This window comes from Scomber japonicus, chromosome 14, assembly GCF_027409825.1.
Source record: "Scomber japonicus isolate fScoJap1 chromosome 14, fScoJap1.pri, whole genome shotgun sequence".
Classification (NCBI taxonomy): domain Eukaryota; kingdom Metazoa; phylum Chordata; class Actinopteri; order Scombriformes; family Scombridae; genus Scomber; species Scomber japonicus.
The window spans coordinates 10,152,847-10,168,329 of record NC_070591.1 but is presented as its reverse complement, the minus strand read 5'-3'; the positions used below and the strand labels follow the sequence as shown (position 1 = coordinate 10,168,329).

Genomic DNA, 15,483 nt, shown 5'->3' with positions numbered 1-15,483 from the left:
TTCTAACCCTAACCATCCTAACCACAATTGTACGCTAGTGTCCAGTACAAAATGACAAAGGAAGGAAGTTGATGGATATCTGGTGAAGAATCTAACGAGCAAATGAGACCTACATATTTTTCTTTCTATTGCTGAATTTCAATGCAATGCTGACATTAGATTGTTTCTCCTGAATATGTAATAAATTGCTTGCTTGCACATTAGCAATAAAACCATAATAAGCTGAAAGTATATATTACAAAAAGCTCTGTTGTTGGGAGTTTTTATAGGAGTCTGCCTGCCCCAAGTGGTCAAAAATCCCTCAATAAGTCTTTAACATTACTAATATAAAACATGGTGTTATAAAGACTGACATATTTCGGCACATTCAACAAGTTTTTCTCTCAAAACAACAAAGTGCCTTAAAATGAACTCTTTTGACAAGTAAATGATCCTTCTAAATGGTAGAAAAATATAAAATCACTAATAGAGAGTAAGTGGTTTTACACACACACACACACACACACACACACACACACACACACACAGGAAGAGTACCTTGGCCAAATTGTATTTTCCGTCTGGGTTGTTTTTGGCATAACATCATATGAGAAGTAAGGAATACATATTAAAAAAAATGTGAAGCATCCAAGACGACGAAGTGCCAGAACATTTAGAAAATCACTGGAAAGTATGCAAATGAAAATGCAACATGCTTTTCTGCAATCTGTGCTCATATAAAGTACCTCCATTATCTGTAAATCTCCAAGAACAAAGAGCCCTAACGCTCCTAATCAAGATGACGTACATTCACTGTGACCATTTATTCTGAGGTGTTCTTTCTTTTTTTTTTTTTTTTTTTTTTTTAAAAAGGTAATTAATTTGTTTACATTTTCAAGGTTATCTCCTGCTGCCAGCTTTCAAAGTAAAAAACAAAAACGCTTTGTATGGGTGGAAATGATTATGAAACCCGTCCAAACCAATATGATTTCACCCAAAAATCAGCTTTTCTGAACACGGCTTTAGCTCTATATCGGACACGCCATCCCCAATTAAGTGGTCATTAGTCTAAAATGCATCCCTGAAACACACACCTACAAGTTTTGTCTGATTCCTTAAGACTTTTTCACATGAAAGCACTCACGCTTTCTGTCAACTTTGAGATTATTTCTCCTACTCTCACTATGATTACTTTGTCACACTTTAACAAATTATTTCAAATAATACTTTTATTGTTTCATACATGCAGCTGATCTAAAACTACTCAATGCAGGAGGCTTCAGTTGTGAGCAGATGTAACAACTTAACCTCAGCGACCTCAGCTGTCCTGCCTGAGCAAATAAAACGTCAACATCCGGCTTCGCAGCCCTTCTTCTGACAGCTTCACTTCCTCCTTCTCACAGCGCTCTTCTTCCAACAGAACTCTGAACGGGAAGGGATGTGGGGTTTCATCACTTAACCATGCTGTAGTGAATGCACTGATAGATACATAGAGAGAGTGAGAAGAAAAAAGAGAAAGTGTGTTTTCTGTTGGAATAATCACAGGCACCTCTCTCTCCCATAAAGACCCCCACTCTTTTATGGGAGCTATCCTCAGCCACGCAGGCTATGATGTGTTTGACATTGCCAGGTGTTTTGAATGAACTGAACAAGAACTCTGCAGTTAACAGCAGCGCCGACTCCTGAACAAAGCAAACAGCGCCACTTACAAAAACTCAAACTTCATCAGCCAAAAAAGTCACAGCACCCGCCTACACTGATGTTTCTCAAACATTTTCACATCAAGACCCCTAAACATTCTGTCATTGTGTTATTAATGGATGGAGTTATTAGTAAAATGAATTCCCCTTTTTGCTGAGGACCCCCAGGAACCTATGTGGACCCCACTTTGACGACCACTGACCTACGCTGTTTGACTCAAAGCACAGAGCAGAGACAGCACACCAAAAAAAAGAGGAAACAATCCTCCTGATCATGAGCATGCTACTACCTCTGTAGATATGACCAAAGCCAAGATTACAGCTGTGGTGGATTAATACAATTTTCAGTAAATGTGTGTGTCATGTTTACAAGCAGAGACACCCTTGGAGTACACAAACAGCATCAGGCAATAGAACAACAAATCCTTTTAGTTTAGCTGGATCTTGACACAAACCAGAAACGCTCGGTTGAATGTTAGCAATAATCTGCAAATTGGTTAATTGAAACTGCATGAAGAGAAGGAGAATTAAAATCTGGCCATAAAGGAACTATTTCACACCAAAAAAGAAAAAAAACAGGCCGTGTTCAGCTGAATGCTGTTTTGAATTTAAGAATTGAAATATGTCATCTTTAAAAGTGTCTCTCCAGGACTTTTCCCAGAGCCGCTCTGTCCAAACCAGTGATGAAACCAAATCAAACTAGGGAGTAGCAGTAGTTGATATTACATTCACCCTTTTCAGTTGACAGCTCGCTGACCTTCTATACGAGCCCCAAATCTGTTGGGAGCTACCAGCATTACGTAAAAGAGATTGGCCCTAATGCAGTCTACTTTTATCTCTATTTTTTATAAATACTCTACGTGAAGTTTGCATAAAAGGTGCATCAAATTTAACAGGTGTGTGTATCAACAATTTCAAATCACCTTCACACCTACTGTATACACATGTTTTAAATTCTAACTCATTTGGGGTCTTTGACACTAATGTGGCTGGCAGCAACAGGTGGTCAGTTGACAAAAGAAATCTTGTATGGATGTACACTGATGTGACAGTAAATCAATCAAAAGATGAAACAAATGTTCACAGTCAGAGCATCTCAATCACCAACATGACAGAAGTTTGGAAAAAGAAATGTAGTCAGAAAGTGTGTGGCTAGGTTGCATGACAGATGTTGATCATGTGTGTACTGTGTGTTGGGGGGGGGGGTAAGGGTGTATATGTGTGAGAATCAGAGAAAATATAAAAGAACACATGATTTCAGAAACGCATCACATCCCCAAACAACTTTCATCAGTGTGGTACTACTGTATGATGTGTGTGTGCACCATGACCCCAGCTGGTCATTACCATGAGAGCAGCAGCCACTATCACCTGAAACCTGTTATATTTTCCAAAAAAGCCCATGTGTTCACTTTATCCTTGCTTAAATTAAACGTTTATTGTGATGAAAATGTTGGAAAGTTGTGCTTTAAATGAAAAGATGCTTGTGTCTGAACAGCACTTGATATATGTCACTAAAAGTTGAAGTACTTACACAAAAGCGTGGTAGACAAACGCCCATTCCCTCGGTCTCTCCAGCACGTTGTAGAGGTAATTTTGGAGCCGCCGGTAACGTGCGTTCCTGCGGCCGCTCTGTGCGCTGTAGGTCAGCGGCTTCCCAAGCAGGCTGAGCCGGGCACCCTGCTTCCTCTCTGCTCCCGACGCACCTGCCGTGGCAGGAGACAAGAGACCGTCCCCGACTCGCACCGCGTTGTTCATCGTCCTCTGCCCAGACTCCACATCTTTCAGCGTGTAGCCCTGCGCCCGGCGTCCCGTTGAAGTCTTCAGCCAGAGCCCGGTGCCTCCGCTGTCGTCGCCGGTGTGACTTCTCGGCATGGCATCACCGGCAGGAAACCGGCAGACACTCACATGCAGCCAAGTGTTCTTGTGCCAGAGGGTGTTTGAATACTTGGACTTTTAACTATGCACTAAATAAAACAAATCAGTGGATGGGGTGTTTAAAAAAAACACTAACCTGCTCTCATCTTGTCATTCTGTGGACGTTTGAGCAGATTCACAGACCAGTTGGGACACTTTGGCCATCTGCACAAGGCTGGAGAGGAGTTGGGTTATGAAGGAGTGGATCCATCGAGACATTTGGCTGGGGGAGGGCTCTCCCACCCTCCCACACTGTCTTTCTTCCCCAACTCACTCTCACTCTCCGTGTTGTTTCTTCCTAAAGTGTGTGGAGCCAGCCGGTGCTGCTCTAAACGATGGATCTCTTTTACGCGCAGCAGCACTAGTTGACAAGTCAGTGAACTCCTCATGGACAGCCGCAGTTACAGGAGCTATATTTCTGGCTTCCAATTTCAGAGATGAATGTAAACTGTAAAAGCGTCAGAAGCCACCGGTGCGCCGATGACGCAGGTTTTACGCGATCGGAGAAATAGACAGATGTTAAAAACGACCAGCATTGTCATTTAAAAAAAAAAAAAAAAAAATCAGATAATATATGCATACATGTATGCCGCATGTGCCACTCACACAGCTCTGCTTTACAACACGTGTGGAACATTTTAAAAAGTCACTTCCTTTGTTAAAGTTAAGGAGGGAAATGGTCAAGCAGTTGCTGGTGTAAGATAGCCTACTATATAAAATGGTTTTCCACACAGTAGGTTAACATACAGATCATTGTGGTGTCTTATCTGCCTGACATCACTAAAACCGTGTTGTTGATTCAACAGTAAGTTAAGTTTACATTCATTAGATCATAAAATCAGACACCAGTCGCGGTGGTCTACTTCCCAAACTTTCTCAACCGGAACCGAGCACGTTTTCTCCGTATGTTGTTAACAGCTGCGTCACTCTCTTCCCTCCTGACTGACCACGTGACCAATTTTTTAGTCAATTTTGGATTTCGAACCGGTACTTTAACTAGATACTGACCTAAAATTCAGTCTAATTTATTATCCAGGCTAGCATTGTGATATACAAGCCAAAAATATGTGTAATAATAATAATAATAATAATAATAATAAAAATGAATAAAAAGCCTAAATAGCAGAAAAGACAAAGGCAATGCAGGAGCAATGCAACCATGATATGTTACATGTATCAGGCCTAAATCTGTCCAAGTTGAATGATTATAAATTGCAGTTTCCCCCCATGTTCCCTGTTTGATATCCCTTATTTAAGTCTTAAGCTGACAGTAGTTTTTGCTGAGAAGTTAATTGTTTTGGATTTTAGCTTTTTGCCACTTTCATCCATCCAAATGTCACGATGATGTCAGCAGTTTGACGCCATCACACGTAGTCTCCTATTCTTTCTTTCTTTCTTATTTTTAATAAAGGTACAGTGGGCTATTTTTCCACCAAATTGTTCCAGTTGAGGGCAAAAATGACACGCCTACTAGCCATGGTGAGATTTGAGCAAGATGGTTAAGGTCAGGGAGGGAAGGCTATCAGAGGGTGTGTGTAGTGTAGTTTGAAAGACTGCATCTCTCTCTCTCTCTCTCTCTCTCTCTCTCTCTCTCTCTCTCTCTCTCTCTCTCTCTCTCTCTCTCTCTCTCTCTCCATATTCCCTGTTGTGATCAAAGCCTGCTCTCTAGTGCTCAGACATAGGTATTACAGGGATCACTCATGCAAAGCATTTTTTTTAAAGACCTCAGCAATCAGTGGTAAATATCTGGAGTTTTCCATTTGAGTTGAATTTATTTCCCCCTAAGTATTTTGTTAATATACAATTCATAATGCGTGGAGCCATAATTATTATGCAATAATAGGGGTGGGTATAGGGTTACACTGCTCAAAGTATGATTTAGAGTTTATTTTACTGCTTTATTTTGTTTAAATTAAGCAGTTCATTTTAGTCTTTCTATCTGTATCTGTACCTCACCTCAGATGAAGCTCACCTTTAAGCATTACCTTCATTTAATGCTGTGTTTTTAAAGGCTACGCATGCACCTATTGATTTATATGCTTACCACCTAGCCTATACTCTATTAGTCTTAATGATCGATTGTGTTATGTTCATGATGGTAATTATCGGTTGTGTGTTCTGTTAGTTGTTCTGTTACCCCTATCCTAGTGTTGTAGCAACCCCCTTAAGGGATCAATTAAAATAATCCCTAGTCTTAATTGGCAGGACTTCAGCACCACGGACAGCGACAATGATATTTTATGAAAGACAGAGAGTTTAAAGATAGATGGACACTTAAGAGATAGAGATCAAGGAGGGAGCGAATGAAAGAGAGAAGAGGTGAAAGAAAAAGAGAGAGACGGGGGAAAGAGTATGTAGAAGAGAAAGAGAGCGAGAGAGAGAGGGTGGGGAGTGTTTGAAAGGGGGGGATGTGACAGATTTTCAGAGAGCATTGGTTGGGATTAGGACTGTGCTGCACATTGGTAGGGATTATGGGGCGCAGCGCTGCGCAATTCCTCGTCCGGGCTGTGCGCTCTGCTATGGGTTTCTTCTCACGGCATTTCTCCTCATGAACTGACAGACACCTGTGATTTGTCGTTGGTGTCACGCATCCCTCTGATCTTCGGTGTCTATAGTAGCTATATGGAAAAATGGCCGACGTACCACAGATAATCAAAATTGGGATTTCCATGAAGATGCTTCCTAACAACACCGCGGTGTTCTTCAAGTCTGACGGCGCCCGGTTCGGACAGACACGGACCATCAAGCTGCTGACCGGGTCCAAGTACAAAATCGAGGTGGTCATTAAACCTGGAGCGGCCGAGGCCACGTAGGTAGCCCTCCGATTTTTGTTTGAGACGCTGATTATAACCTAAACAACTACGAGGACAAATATTACAACCAGGCAACAATATTCCTATAACTTCTTTATCTAAAAATCCACGCAGGTCATTACATTTTACATGTTTCCAGTCAGTAAAATGGATGTAAATGGAATATGGAGGCTTTCCAAGTGAAACGACAACAGGACATATGCCAAGAGCTGTCCAAATAATGGATGACCTTTTGTTTTTGTCTGGACGTGGCATTGCTTGTAGACAATCGATAATAATTGTTCATTTAATATTATAGGCCTATTGCTAGTTTGCGACTCTCTATAATGGAATTACAGTTAAATTAGTGCACGATGGGGTATTTGTAATCTCCTAAAGCACCCCTAAAATGTTTCAGATATCCCTCACAAGGTCTTGGCCTTTACCTGCTTAATGTCCAGCCCTGTAGTTTTCCCACATTTTCTCACTTTAACAACGCAGAGGGTAATTAGCTACGTTTCTGGACTTTAAGTAAAGGACAAAGGATGAGGCTCATTCATCGCATGCACTAATAGCACAGTGATCTTGACAGGTTTGTTATGGAGAAGTCAAGAGCAGATTTTAAAGGCATGCACAGCCTAATAGAAATAATAGAAATATATGGTGGTTGCGAGCCTATAAACTACTGCACATGAAGTGGAAAATATCTTAATAATGAAAAAAATAGTTTATCAGGTTCCCAAGCTGCAGAGATGTGATATACAGGATTGAGAATATGCATTGAACATATGCAGCGTGTCATCAGGTATAAACTATTAATGGCAAAACATTACGTACATATACCTCTTACAATTGCTTTCATGTTAGTAGAGCAAAAATACGGTAGCTCTACTTTGCGTGATTATTTCTGCCAAAAAAAGCTTGTAGCTACTTGAGCACTCAACAAGTCCTTTCTTCACATAAAGCGCTCGGAAGTAGGATTTTACGAGGAGCGCTTGAAGGCAGCATAAACCCCAATTGGCCGCATGTCAAATCCACCACAGATTAGGACTCCAGTGTCTGGGCTTTGTGTCGCCGCCGCCCGCGTCCCATTTGCCTACAATTCATGATTATGTAATGATCGTTGTTGTACCTCCATGTCCATAAAAGGGTTAGTCTTTGATATATCAGGCCGTGAAACAAGTCTGCCTGCTGCCTGAATGAGCACCATGGTGTAAAAATAGGTCACACACGGGATGATTCACAGGAGATGTTAAGCTTAATTTGGGGCATGAAACACAGCTGTGGACCTATTCCCCCAGATGATTTGTAGCAGGAATTCCTGGCTTGAAAAAAAATGCATGAATGAGTGTAAAACTCACTAATCTGTAGTAGGACATGACCCATTTAGCCACTTTATTAGTAAATCACAGATTTCAGGCTTTTACATGTAATTTCTACTAAAATAAAAACATTTATGGATTCACCCTTAGTGCTCTCACCTAAATATTATTGACTTGATCCTGTTTATTGCTGAATTGATTTTCTTGTGTGCCTGTCCGCAGGTCAATGAGTGTGGGTGCGGTGACCTTTCCTCTGGAGCAGCAGTCTAAAGATCCACAGTCAGTGATCTATAGCGGCTTGTATGACACAGAGGGGGTGACACACACCAAGAGTGGAGAGAGGCAACCTGTTCAGATTAACATACAGGTATGTTTATACTGTACAAGGTGCAGAAAGCTAACTTTAATTTGGAGACAGAGGCCAGAGAGCTCAAATATGAGATGCTATTTGTTTGTGTACCATGAAGTATCAAAACGGTAGCAATGGAAATGTGGAGAGTGGGTTGACTTTCTGACGCTATTCGGATTTTGATATTTGATCATTAACCTCTTAACGCACGCTGTTCCGTTCACGGGACGGGACGGATGTTAGGAGGTAGCCACACGTTCTTCTGAATGTTTTAAACACCAACCCTTAAACATATATACTCATGCCGTACATTGTTGGAAAGCTTAGATTGTTCTGATTCATTCAAGACCACTCACGAGTTATATGGTTGCTCACAGCCGTAATAGTATTAGCGATTAGCTCGACTAGCCCCTGAGCTAAGTAAGAAAAGCTATAATGCCTACATACCTTCAAAGTCTTCCCTTTATCCACAACGATCATCTTATGACACAGGACTTTCTGTACAGCTCGCCAAGTATCCATTCTTGTGAAATATGAAATCCGTTTCCATAAAACCGGAATATTTTCCTCAATATGTCAACATGTATTTAGTCCAACACGTAATGTAATAACACAAATAACAAACCATATACGGTCCGTTTACGTCATTTCCTGACCTGCGCGTCCATCTCAGAGTACACTAGATGTTCACGACCGTGATCCTCTTCTGCTTCTGACGACACCACACACCAGCCAATCGGTGTTTAGGATTAGGCAGTACATGCAGAGACCTTCTTATATACAGTCTATGGCAGAGACCATAGACTGGCAGAGACATTGCTGCTACTACTTTGCTGTAACTGACTTGAAACAGAGACATTATACACCAGTGGGAGTAGCCAAAGTCCTTCTTCTCTTATTATAATGTCTCTGGTTACAGCGAGGGTATGTTCGCTTCCTGTTTTCAAAATAAAAGCACCAACTCTATCGTTGTGGTTTTCTTAATAATAAAAGGCAACGGGTGTTTTATTTTGTGAAAATGACCGGAAGTGCGTTACTCACGGCTAACTTGAGTGGCTCCGAATTCGCAGGAACAAAACTTTAAGCAGATGTTATTTGGACAAATTAGCGTCACATTGTGGATCTAAAGGGCGACTTTCTCGCCTAAAAAGGCTAGACATGTAGATAAAGTGGTATATTTACAGAGTTAGAGCTAAAATAAAATCCGGCACCGGACCTGGCAACCCGACTGCTGGAATTACTTTTTGGTTGTTGCGACTACAATCTCGAGACATTAGATGGCGTTGTTCTGCTCATTCTACATATTCTACCTTTAATAAGCCACTGTTACACTGAGTGACATGGCTGAAAATAGTCCCCAACTCATACACTATTAATTATGTTTAATTAATGTTTGCTAAAAACTGCATTGTCCTAGATCCTAGGTCATGTCTATAGAAATCTCGAGCTCATCAATTCAGAAGCCCCAGGAGATGCAGATGTGTTTACTGACAAAAAAAACAAACCATGATTGACCATGAAGTTACAATTCAAAGGGCAGTTGTAGTGAAATCCTGCATCAAATCTGAAGGAAAAGATCACCCTGTTATTCAGGCGGCACCCAGGCGACTTTATCCCTAGTCATAACATTGCTATAAGATTATTTACTTTAGAGCTGTTTGAATGGCAACAGTCATAAAGCTGAGTCAGCTTCACCAGGAAGGAGACAGCTGTCTGTCCCTCATTGTGTCATAAATGGCACACATATGTAAATAGGAACATTTTCATATATATATAACCTTCACAGGTTAAAGGTTAAATTGTAGTATAACCTGATTTGTTTACGTTGCTATGGTTACAGTTCAACTGAGGTGGATGTTGTACAGAGTTTGTAGTGATTCACCGCCAGGTAGGGTTAGGGAGGACAAAAGTCCTACCAAGGACAGCTTTCCTGTGCCAAACACATTTGCAAAGGCTCACATCCTGGTGGAGAGAGCTGGAAAAGATGTGGACTCTTGTCTGCTGCAAGGCTTTGTGAAGGACAAGATTTATTTTTTCCCAGCTATAAAGATCAGGGACGTCAGGGGCACCAAGAAGGTGTGGTGGAATGGAAAGGACTTTGTCAAGGTCCACCTTTCCAAAGTGGCAGCCTTGAAAGAAGGATTTGACAACCCACATATAACTTGACACAAATGCTTGAATGGCATCTGAACATACACATGTGAGGAGTCCACATACAGCTGGAAAAATATGACTTTGCTTTCTTTTGCAAGGACACCCCTCAAGTCATCACTGACATCCAGCCCAGCCCACATGAGTGTCAGGGTCCCTGGCCACAACCTTGCAGGCCATGTGGACAGACACTGACCTAACATATGATGGGTTAGATAGGTCTGTAAATTCCAGGGTGTCGGGATCTTTTTGGCCAAACTGATTAAGAAAGACCTTCACCTTCATGAAGTAGCAGCTGCTGGCCTTCTCAATTGCCTGGTCAAGTAGGTTCAGGATGAAGCAGGAATCCTGTGGTAATTTCCCGTGTCATGGGTGACCTGCTTTTGGATAGTGGGTCTGCTCATATCCTTTGGGGACAGGTTGGCGAGTCACTTCATTAAGCAACTCTGTGGCCACAATGTTGTAGAGGTCTTTTCTGAACACCCTTGTGTCTGGTGCTGTTCTGTCAGATGGGACAACGGTCAACAGTAGGTTGTACCCACCATTTACATATCCAAGTGTGTGTCCCACATAATTTTTGAAGGCACGGATGCCATTTTCACTGTATTTAGTCAAGTCCTCATGTTTCTTCATCATGTTGTAATGTGGCTTCAGTAAAGGTGTTGAGCTGAAACGTGGGAGAAAGATGTGGTGCAGCCCTTGCAGTTTGTCAAACTCAATGACAAGTTCATCCACATCAAACACGTACCGGAGAAAATGATGGGGATAGTAGTAGAAGTGTAGTCCCACATACAAATCAGCATGCACGAATTCTTCCACAATGCTGAATTTTTCAAACGCATCAAGAACATTTGAAGTATTATCAATGCCCACATCATGAAGTTCGTCCATTGTTCGTCCAACATCCATTGTTATTGGTGTGTTCAGATTAACTGTGGCACACTGAAAGCAATCTGAAGTTCTGTACTGGTCTTGAGATGTTTTCACCTTGAAAGTCAGAGACAGAAATGATTTCAAGCTGTCCCTCCCCTGTATTTATCCCCTTAACCCTGACCCAAAAGGGTTAGGGTTAAGGAGTAGGGTTATGAAAAAGAGCCTCAGAGGGTAACATTAGCTCCTCTGTCTCTCTTAGACATTTGAGGATTAGACATTCCTGAATAACTTTTGATAGGAAGGTCATAGAGACCTGAAACCAAGCTCCGCCCCCACTAAATAGATATGAGCTTCCAGTCCGGGCATATGTCACTTCCTGTTTTTGAAGTATCTCTGGAACAGAAGGTCGTAAAGACATGGGACCAAGACTGGCTTAGGGTTAAAATTGTTCTGTTTGTACCAGTTAATATTAATGATAAACTTCTCATTAATCATGTAACACGCAGCAGAATTATAAGTTAACTGATCACTAGGTATAGCAACATCCACCACAAAATGAGTTCAGCTGTGTGTTTCGGCTGACATCTAATGTGAATGTTTAATTTACATTTTACCTAAACTTTCATTTTTATATGTAATCATTAAATTCTTATCATCTTGTAAGCTTAACAACAAAACATTAAAACAATGTTAGAAAAATGTGACTTGGCTTCTGTCAACGTAAGCCTGAGTTTGTGCGTGCTTGTTTGTATCTTACCCATCTGTCCAGTTCACACCCGAGGGCTTCTTGGATGATATGGTGTGTGGTATGTGTTTGCATGTTTGTGCTTGTTTGCCTGCATCCATCTGTCCACTCAGTATGTTTCCTCTTCAGTTCACCTTCATGATTCCTTCAGATGGTGTAGTGGATACTAAGTTCATACAGTATTCGAGTACAGGAGGATGCTTTTCTTAAGAGTGTGTATTCCCATCTGTCCACCCTGTACGTGACGTCATCAGTTTATCAGTTCAAAACACTGAAACATATTTAAAAATGTACTTGACTAATTTCTGCATGTATTTCTCTTTCAGTTCACAGAAGCAGGACTGTTTGAAACAGTGTGGCAGGTGAAGTTTTACAACTACAACAAGAGGGACCACTGCCAGTGGGGAAATAGCTTCAACAGCATAGAGTATGAGTGCAAACCCAACGACACGCGCACACTCATGTGGGTCAACAAGGAGATGTTTGTGTGACGGAGGAGCAGCCTGACAGATTCAGTGACGTACTTTTCAGGATCACAACATGTGATGTTTCTTACCCTCAGTATGTTGTGATGAAGCAAATGCTCTTGCTGAAAGGATGTCTGTATTTGTCCTCCCTTCCATATCTATGGTCACCCCATTTCACTGAGCTGTTTTTTGTTTTGGTTTTCACTCCTTCCATTATCAGCCAACATCAGAAAATGTAAAGGTTTTGCTCTGTTTGAAAAGAAAAAGCACCCTCGTTCTCTTTTATGATGTAAAAGCAATCCTTCAGATTTCCTGCCAAATTGGATCTTATGGCAGTTCATGAAAAATGCAGTGATGTTACCTGTCTTGTCAGTGTTGTTTGTTTATGGTGATTATACAAATGTGTCAAAATTCACATGGCATGTTTACAGAGCTTAAAAAGGAACATGACCCACTTCACTGCAAAGACCTTTTAAATCGGATTTAATCATGTACTGAAAGTTAAATTACTTTTTAAGATAAATATTTTTTCCCCAATTTCCCCGCATACAGTTCAGTTGTGACATCTGCTAACCCTCAAGTGTGTCCAGACTTCTGTGTGTGTACAGTACAGTACTGTATTTGTGTGAGTGCACATGTGCCTGTGTGCTTGGCCACTGTAAGTGTGTGTTTTACAATCGGTGCTTGTACTTGAAACCATGTCTACGTGTAAACAGTTTCATTCCAAATGTTCACATCAATTCTTGTAATTCCTTTATATGAAGGAGTTTTGTTATAGATTACAGATACAGTTTGCTCTGTCAGCTACTAAAGCAACTAATTATTGTACAGATGGATCAAAAACAGCACTACTTGTAGCTTGTAGTTTCAAGATGCTGAGCTTGAACATACAATCTTGATTCTATAATTTGGACATGTTTGAACATAGTTCATAAATCCAAAATAAATCAAATTGTGCACTTCACTCAGGAAATCTTTCAAAAGCTCCTGAAGGTGTGCAGATCAGCACCTCTTCAGGCTAAATTAAGACAGAAAAGCTAATCTCTGTGTCCCTATATGCAACAACGTCATCTTTCATCATTTCACCTTTGACCTCTTAATCATTACATATTCTTGATGTCAAACTCAAGTGAGCTTCTGCTGTGAACTTGTGTCACTGCTTGCGCCTGAATGATTTGGAAAAAAAGGGCCCTTTGGTGTTTTGGAATGAAACTCTGTGCAGCTGTACTGTGTGTGGATTCTTCTGTGGTAACATTTTCTGTACAGTTTGCATATTTGAAGTAGACATGTTGTATTTGGGTGGAATTGTGTCCCTGTTTGCAGCTTGTGTGTTCTCTCTACCTCTTCCAAAAGACTTAGCGATGAATATTAGTGTTCATTAAAAACCAAGAAACAAGCATTTGGAAAATTCAGAACAGAAACTGCTAGTGACATATCTTTAAACTATTTTTTTCTATATCGTGGTAAAGATTTTGTGGTAAATATTTTCAGAAATTGTATATTTTGTACAAGTGAAACATTTGACATGTTTTCATATGATTGTGTGTATTTTAGTAGAAATGTCTATGAAATTATTTTCCTTGAGATTTTGAATTGACCTATGCAAAAAATCAGAGCAACAAAATAACAATTAATTGTGCAATATAGTTGTTAAATTACATATCATTCTGACCTTTTTGTGAAAGTGTTGTTTATAATGTTATTATTAGTAAAATGGAAAATCTCATTGTGTGTCAAATGTTTTATTTTAACTGATTTATGTTGAAGTGAATCAACAGTGAATCTGGGCAGCAAAGTGAAACTTATAAAAGTGCCGTGAACCTCTGGTGCATCTCAGAAACTGCTGAATGTGGTGTGGCAGAAAAAGTCCCCAAAACCATTAGCTATGGTTTTAAATAAGAGCGCTGATTGAATTCACTCGCACCAACTTTTTTGCATTCGCTGTTTTTGTACTGTCAAACAGTTACACGATAAACTGGTTTTAGATCCTGTTAGTCCTGTTACACTCCTGTAAAATGGGATGATTCTGGAGGAATGCAGGAATTAACCAACCTGCACAGATATTAAAATCTTGTGGGTTTTCTACACTGAGTTGTTTTACTCTGTGTTACTGCCAGACTCCTGCAGAATTTGGTGCAGGTATGTGCTGAAATGTGAAATGGAAAAATATTTCGGTGACTTCTTTTAAATAAATGTGGCGGTCTAGAATTATGTTAGAGATCATCATATAAGTACTACTACAGCTGGCTAATATGATTCTCTTAAAAGGGGCACGTCTTGAAGCATTCAGGGTCAGCGTTTTCTTCCATTTGGTCACACTGCAGAAGTAGCTGAGCTGAATAAAGGACCATTTAGGCTGTACATGTCTATTTTTATGTCCTGGTTAAATGTCATTTTCACATAAGAAAATAGTACTGGTTATATTAATAGTGTTTTATTAAACATCAGTTACATGAAACAGGATTTCAGTGACTCTATGTGTATTTCACAAGGAAATAGTCTTTTAAATGTAATTTCTATGAACTAGTTGTCACTTTCCTTCCCAGTGATCCCAGTTTAACCCAAGATGCTCTGATGCTTTTAAACTGCAGATCTCCAAATCATTGCTTACAGTTTTTTCTTGTATTCTTTCTTGTATACTTACAGTATATTATAGTACTAATGCAATGCCATATACTATTACTTATAGTAGCTTACATTTACTACAGTGTCCATAGTAGTTTCTGACATGAAGCATACCATGGTTTAGATTTTCTTTTCAGCCCAGCTCCTCTAAAGCCACTTAAAATCTATCTATGGCTTAGCATGGACTTAGTGCCTGCCCATGAGGAAAGTCTGTGCTATTGATGAAACGATTTAGTAACATGGGGGTTACATAAAATTAAGTCCATCTGCCAAGTTGTGTACATTCAAGTTTGAGGGTGCACAGACAGCCTTTGTACAGTATATGAAAAGACCTGTTGAGTAAATGCAGTGTAGCCATAAAGCCAACAGGGGGAGCACAAGCACAAACCAGCTCAAGGGGGTAAAACTATAAATAAATAAATATAGCCTGGAGTTCCCGGATGTACAGTACAGCTGCACCTCCCCCCTTTCTCCTCTTCTCTCCTCCCCTCCGCCACCGCCACCGCCTGCTTGTCAAACCGAGCCTCCTCCTCCTCCGCTTTGCTGTCCCCTCCCAGCGGGTC

At 40.5% G+C, this 15,483-nt stretch overlaps 2 protein-coding genes across 2 annotated transcripts in view; one reads left to right on the top strand and one right to left on the bottom strand.

Annotated features, from left to right (window-relative positions):
• kcnq5a (potassium voltage-gated channel, KQT-like subfamily, member 5a) overlaps positions 1-3,554 on the bottom strand; it is a 102,534-nt gene extending 98,980 nt beyond the window's left edge. Inside the window, exon 1 of the mRNA XM_053332754.1 lies at positions 3,214-3,554. Coding sequence (XP_053188729.1) covers positions 3,214-3,554 — 341 coding nt within the window. The remainder of the gene's footprint in view (positions 1-3,213) is intronic.
• Positions 3,555-6,226: 2,672 nt separating this feature from the next.
• cnrip1b (cannabinoid receptor interacting protein 1b) lies at positions 6,227-12,319 on the top strand. Its single transcript, XM_053333147.1, has 3 exons — positions 6,227-6,405; positions 7,933-8,077; positions 12,155-12,319. The coding sequence occupies exons 1-3, from the start codon at positions 6,227-6,229 to the stop codon at positions 12,317-12,319; spliced, it is 489 nt and encodes a 162-aa protein (XP_053189122.1).
• Positions 12,320-15,483: the final 3,164 nt, after the last annotated feature.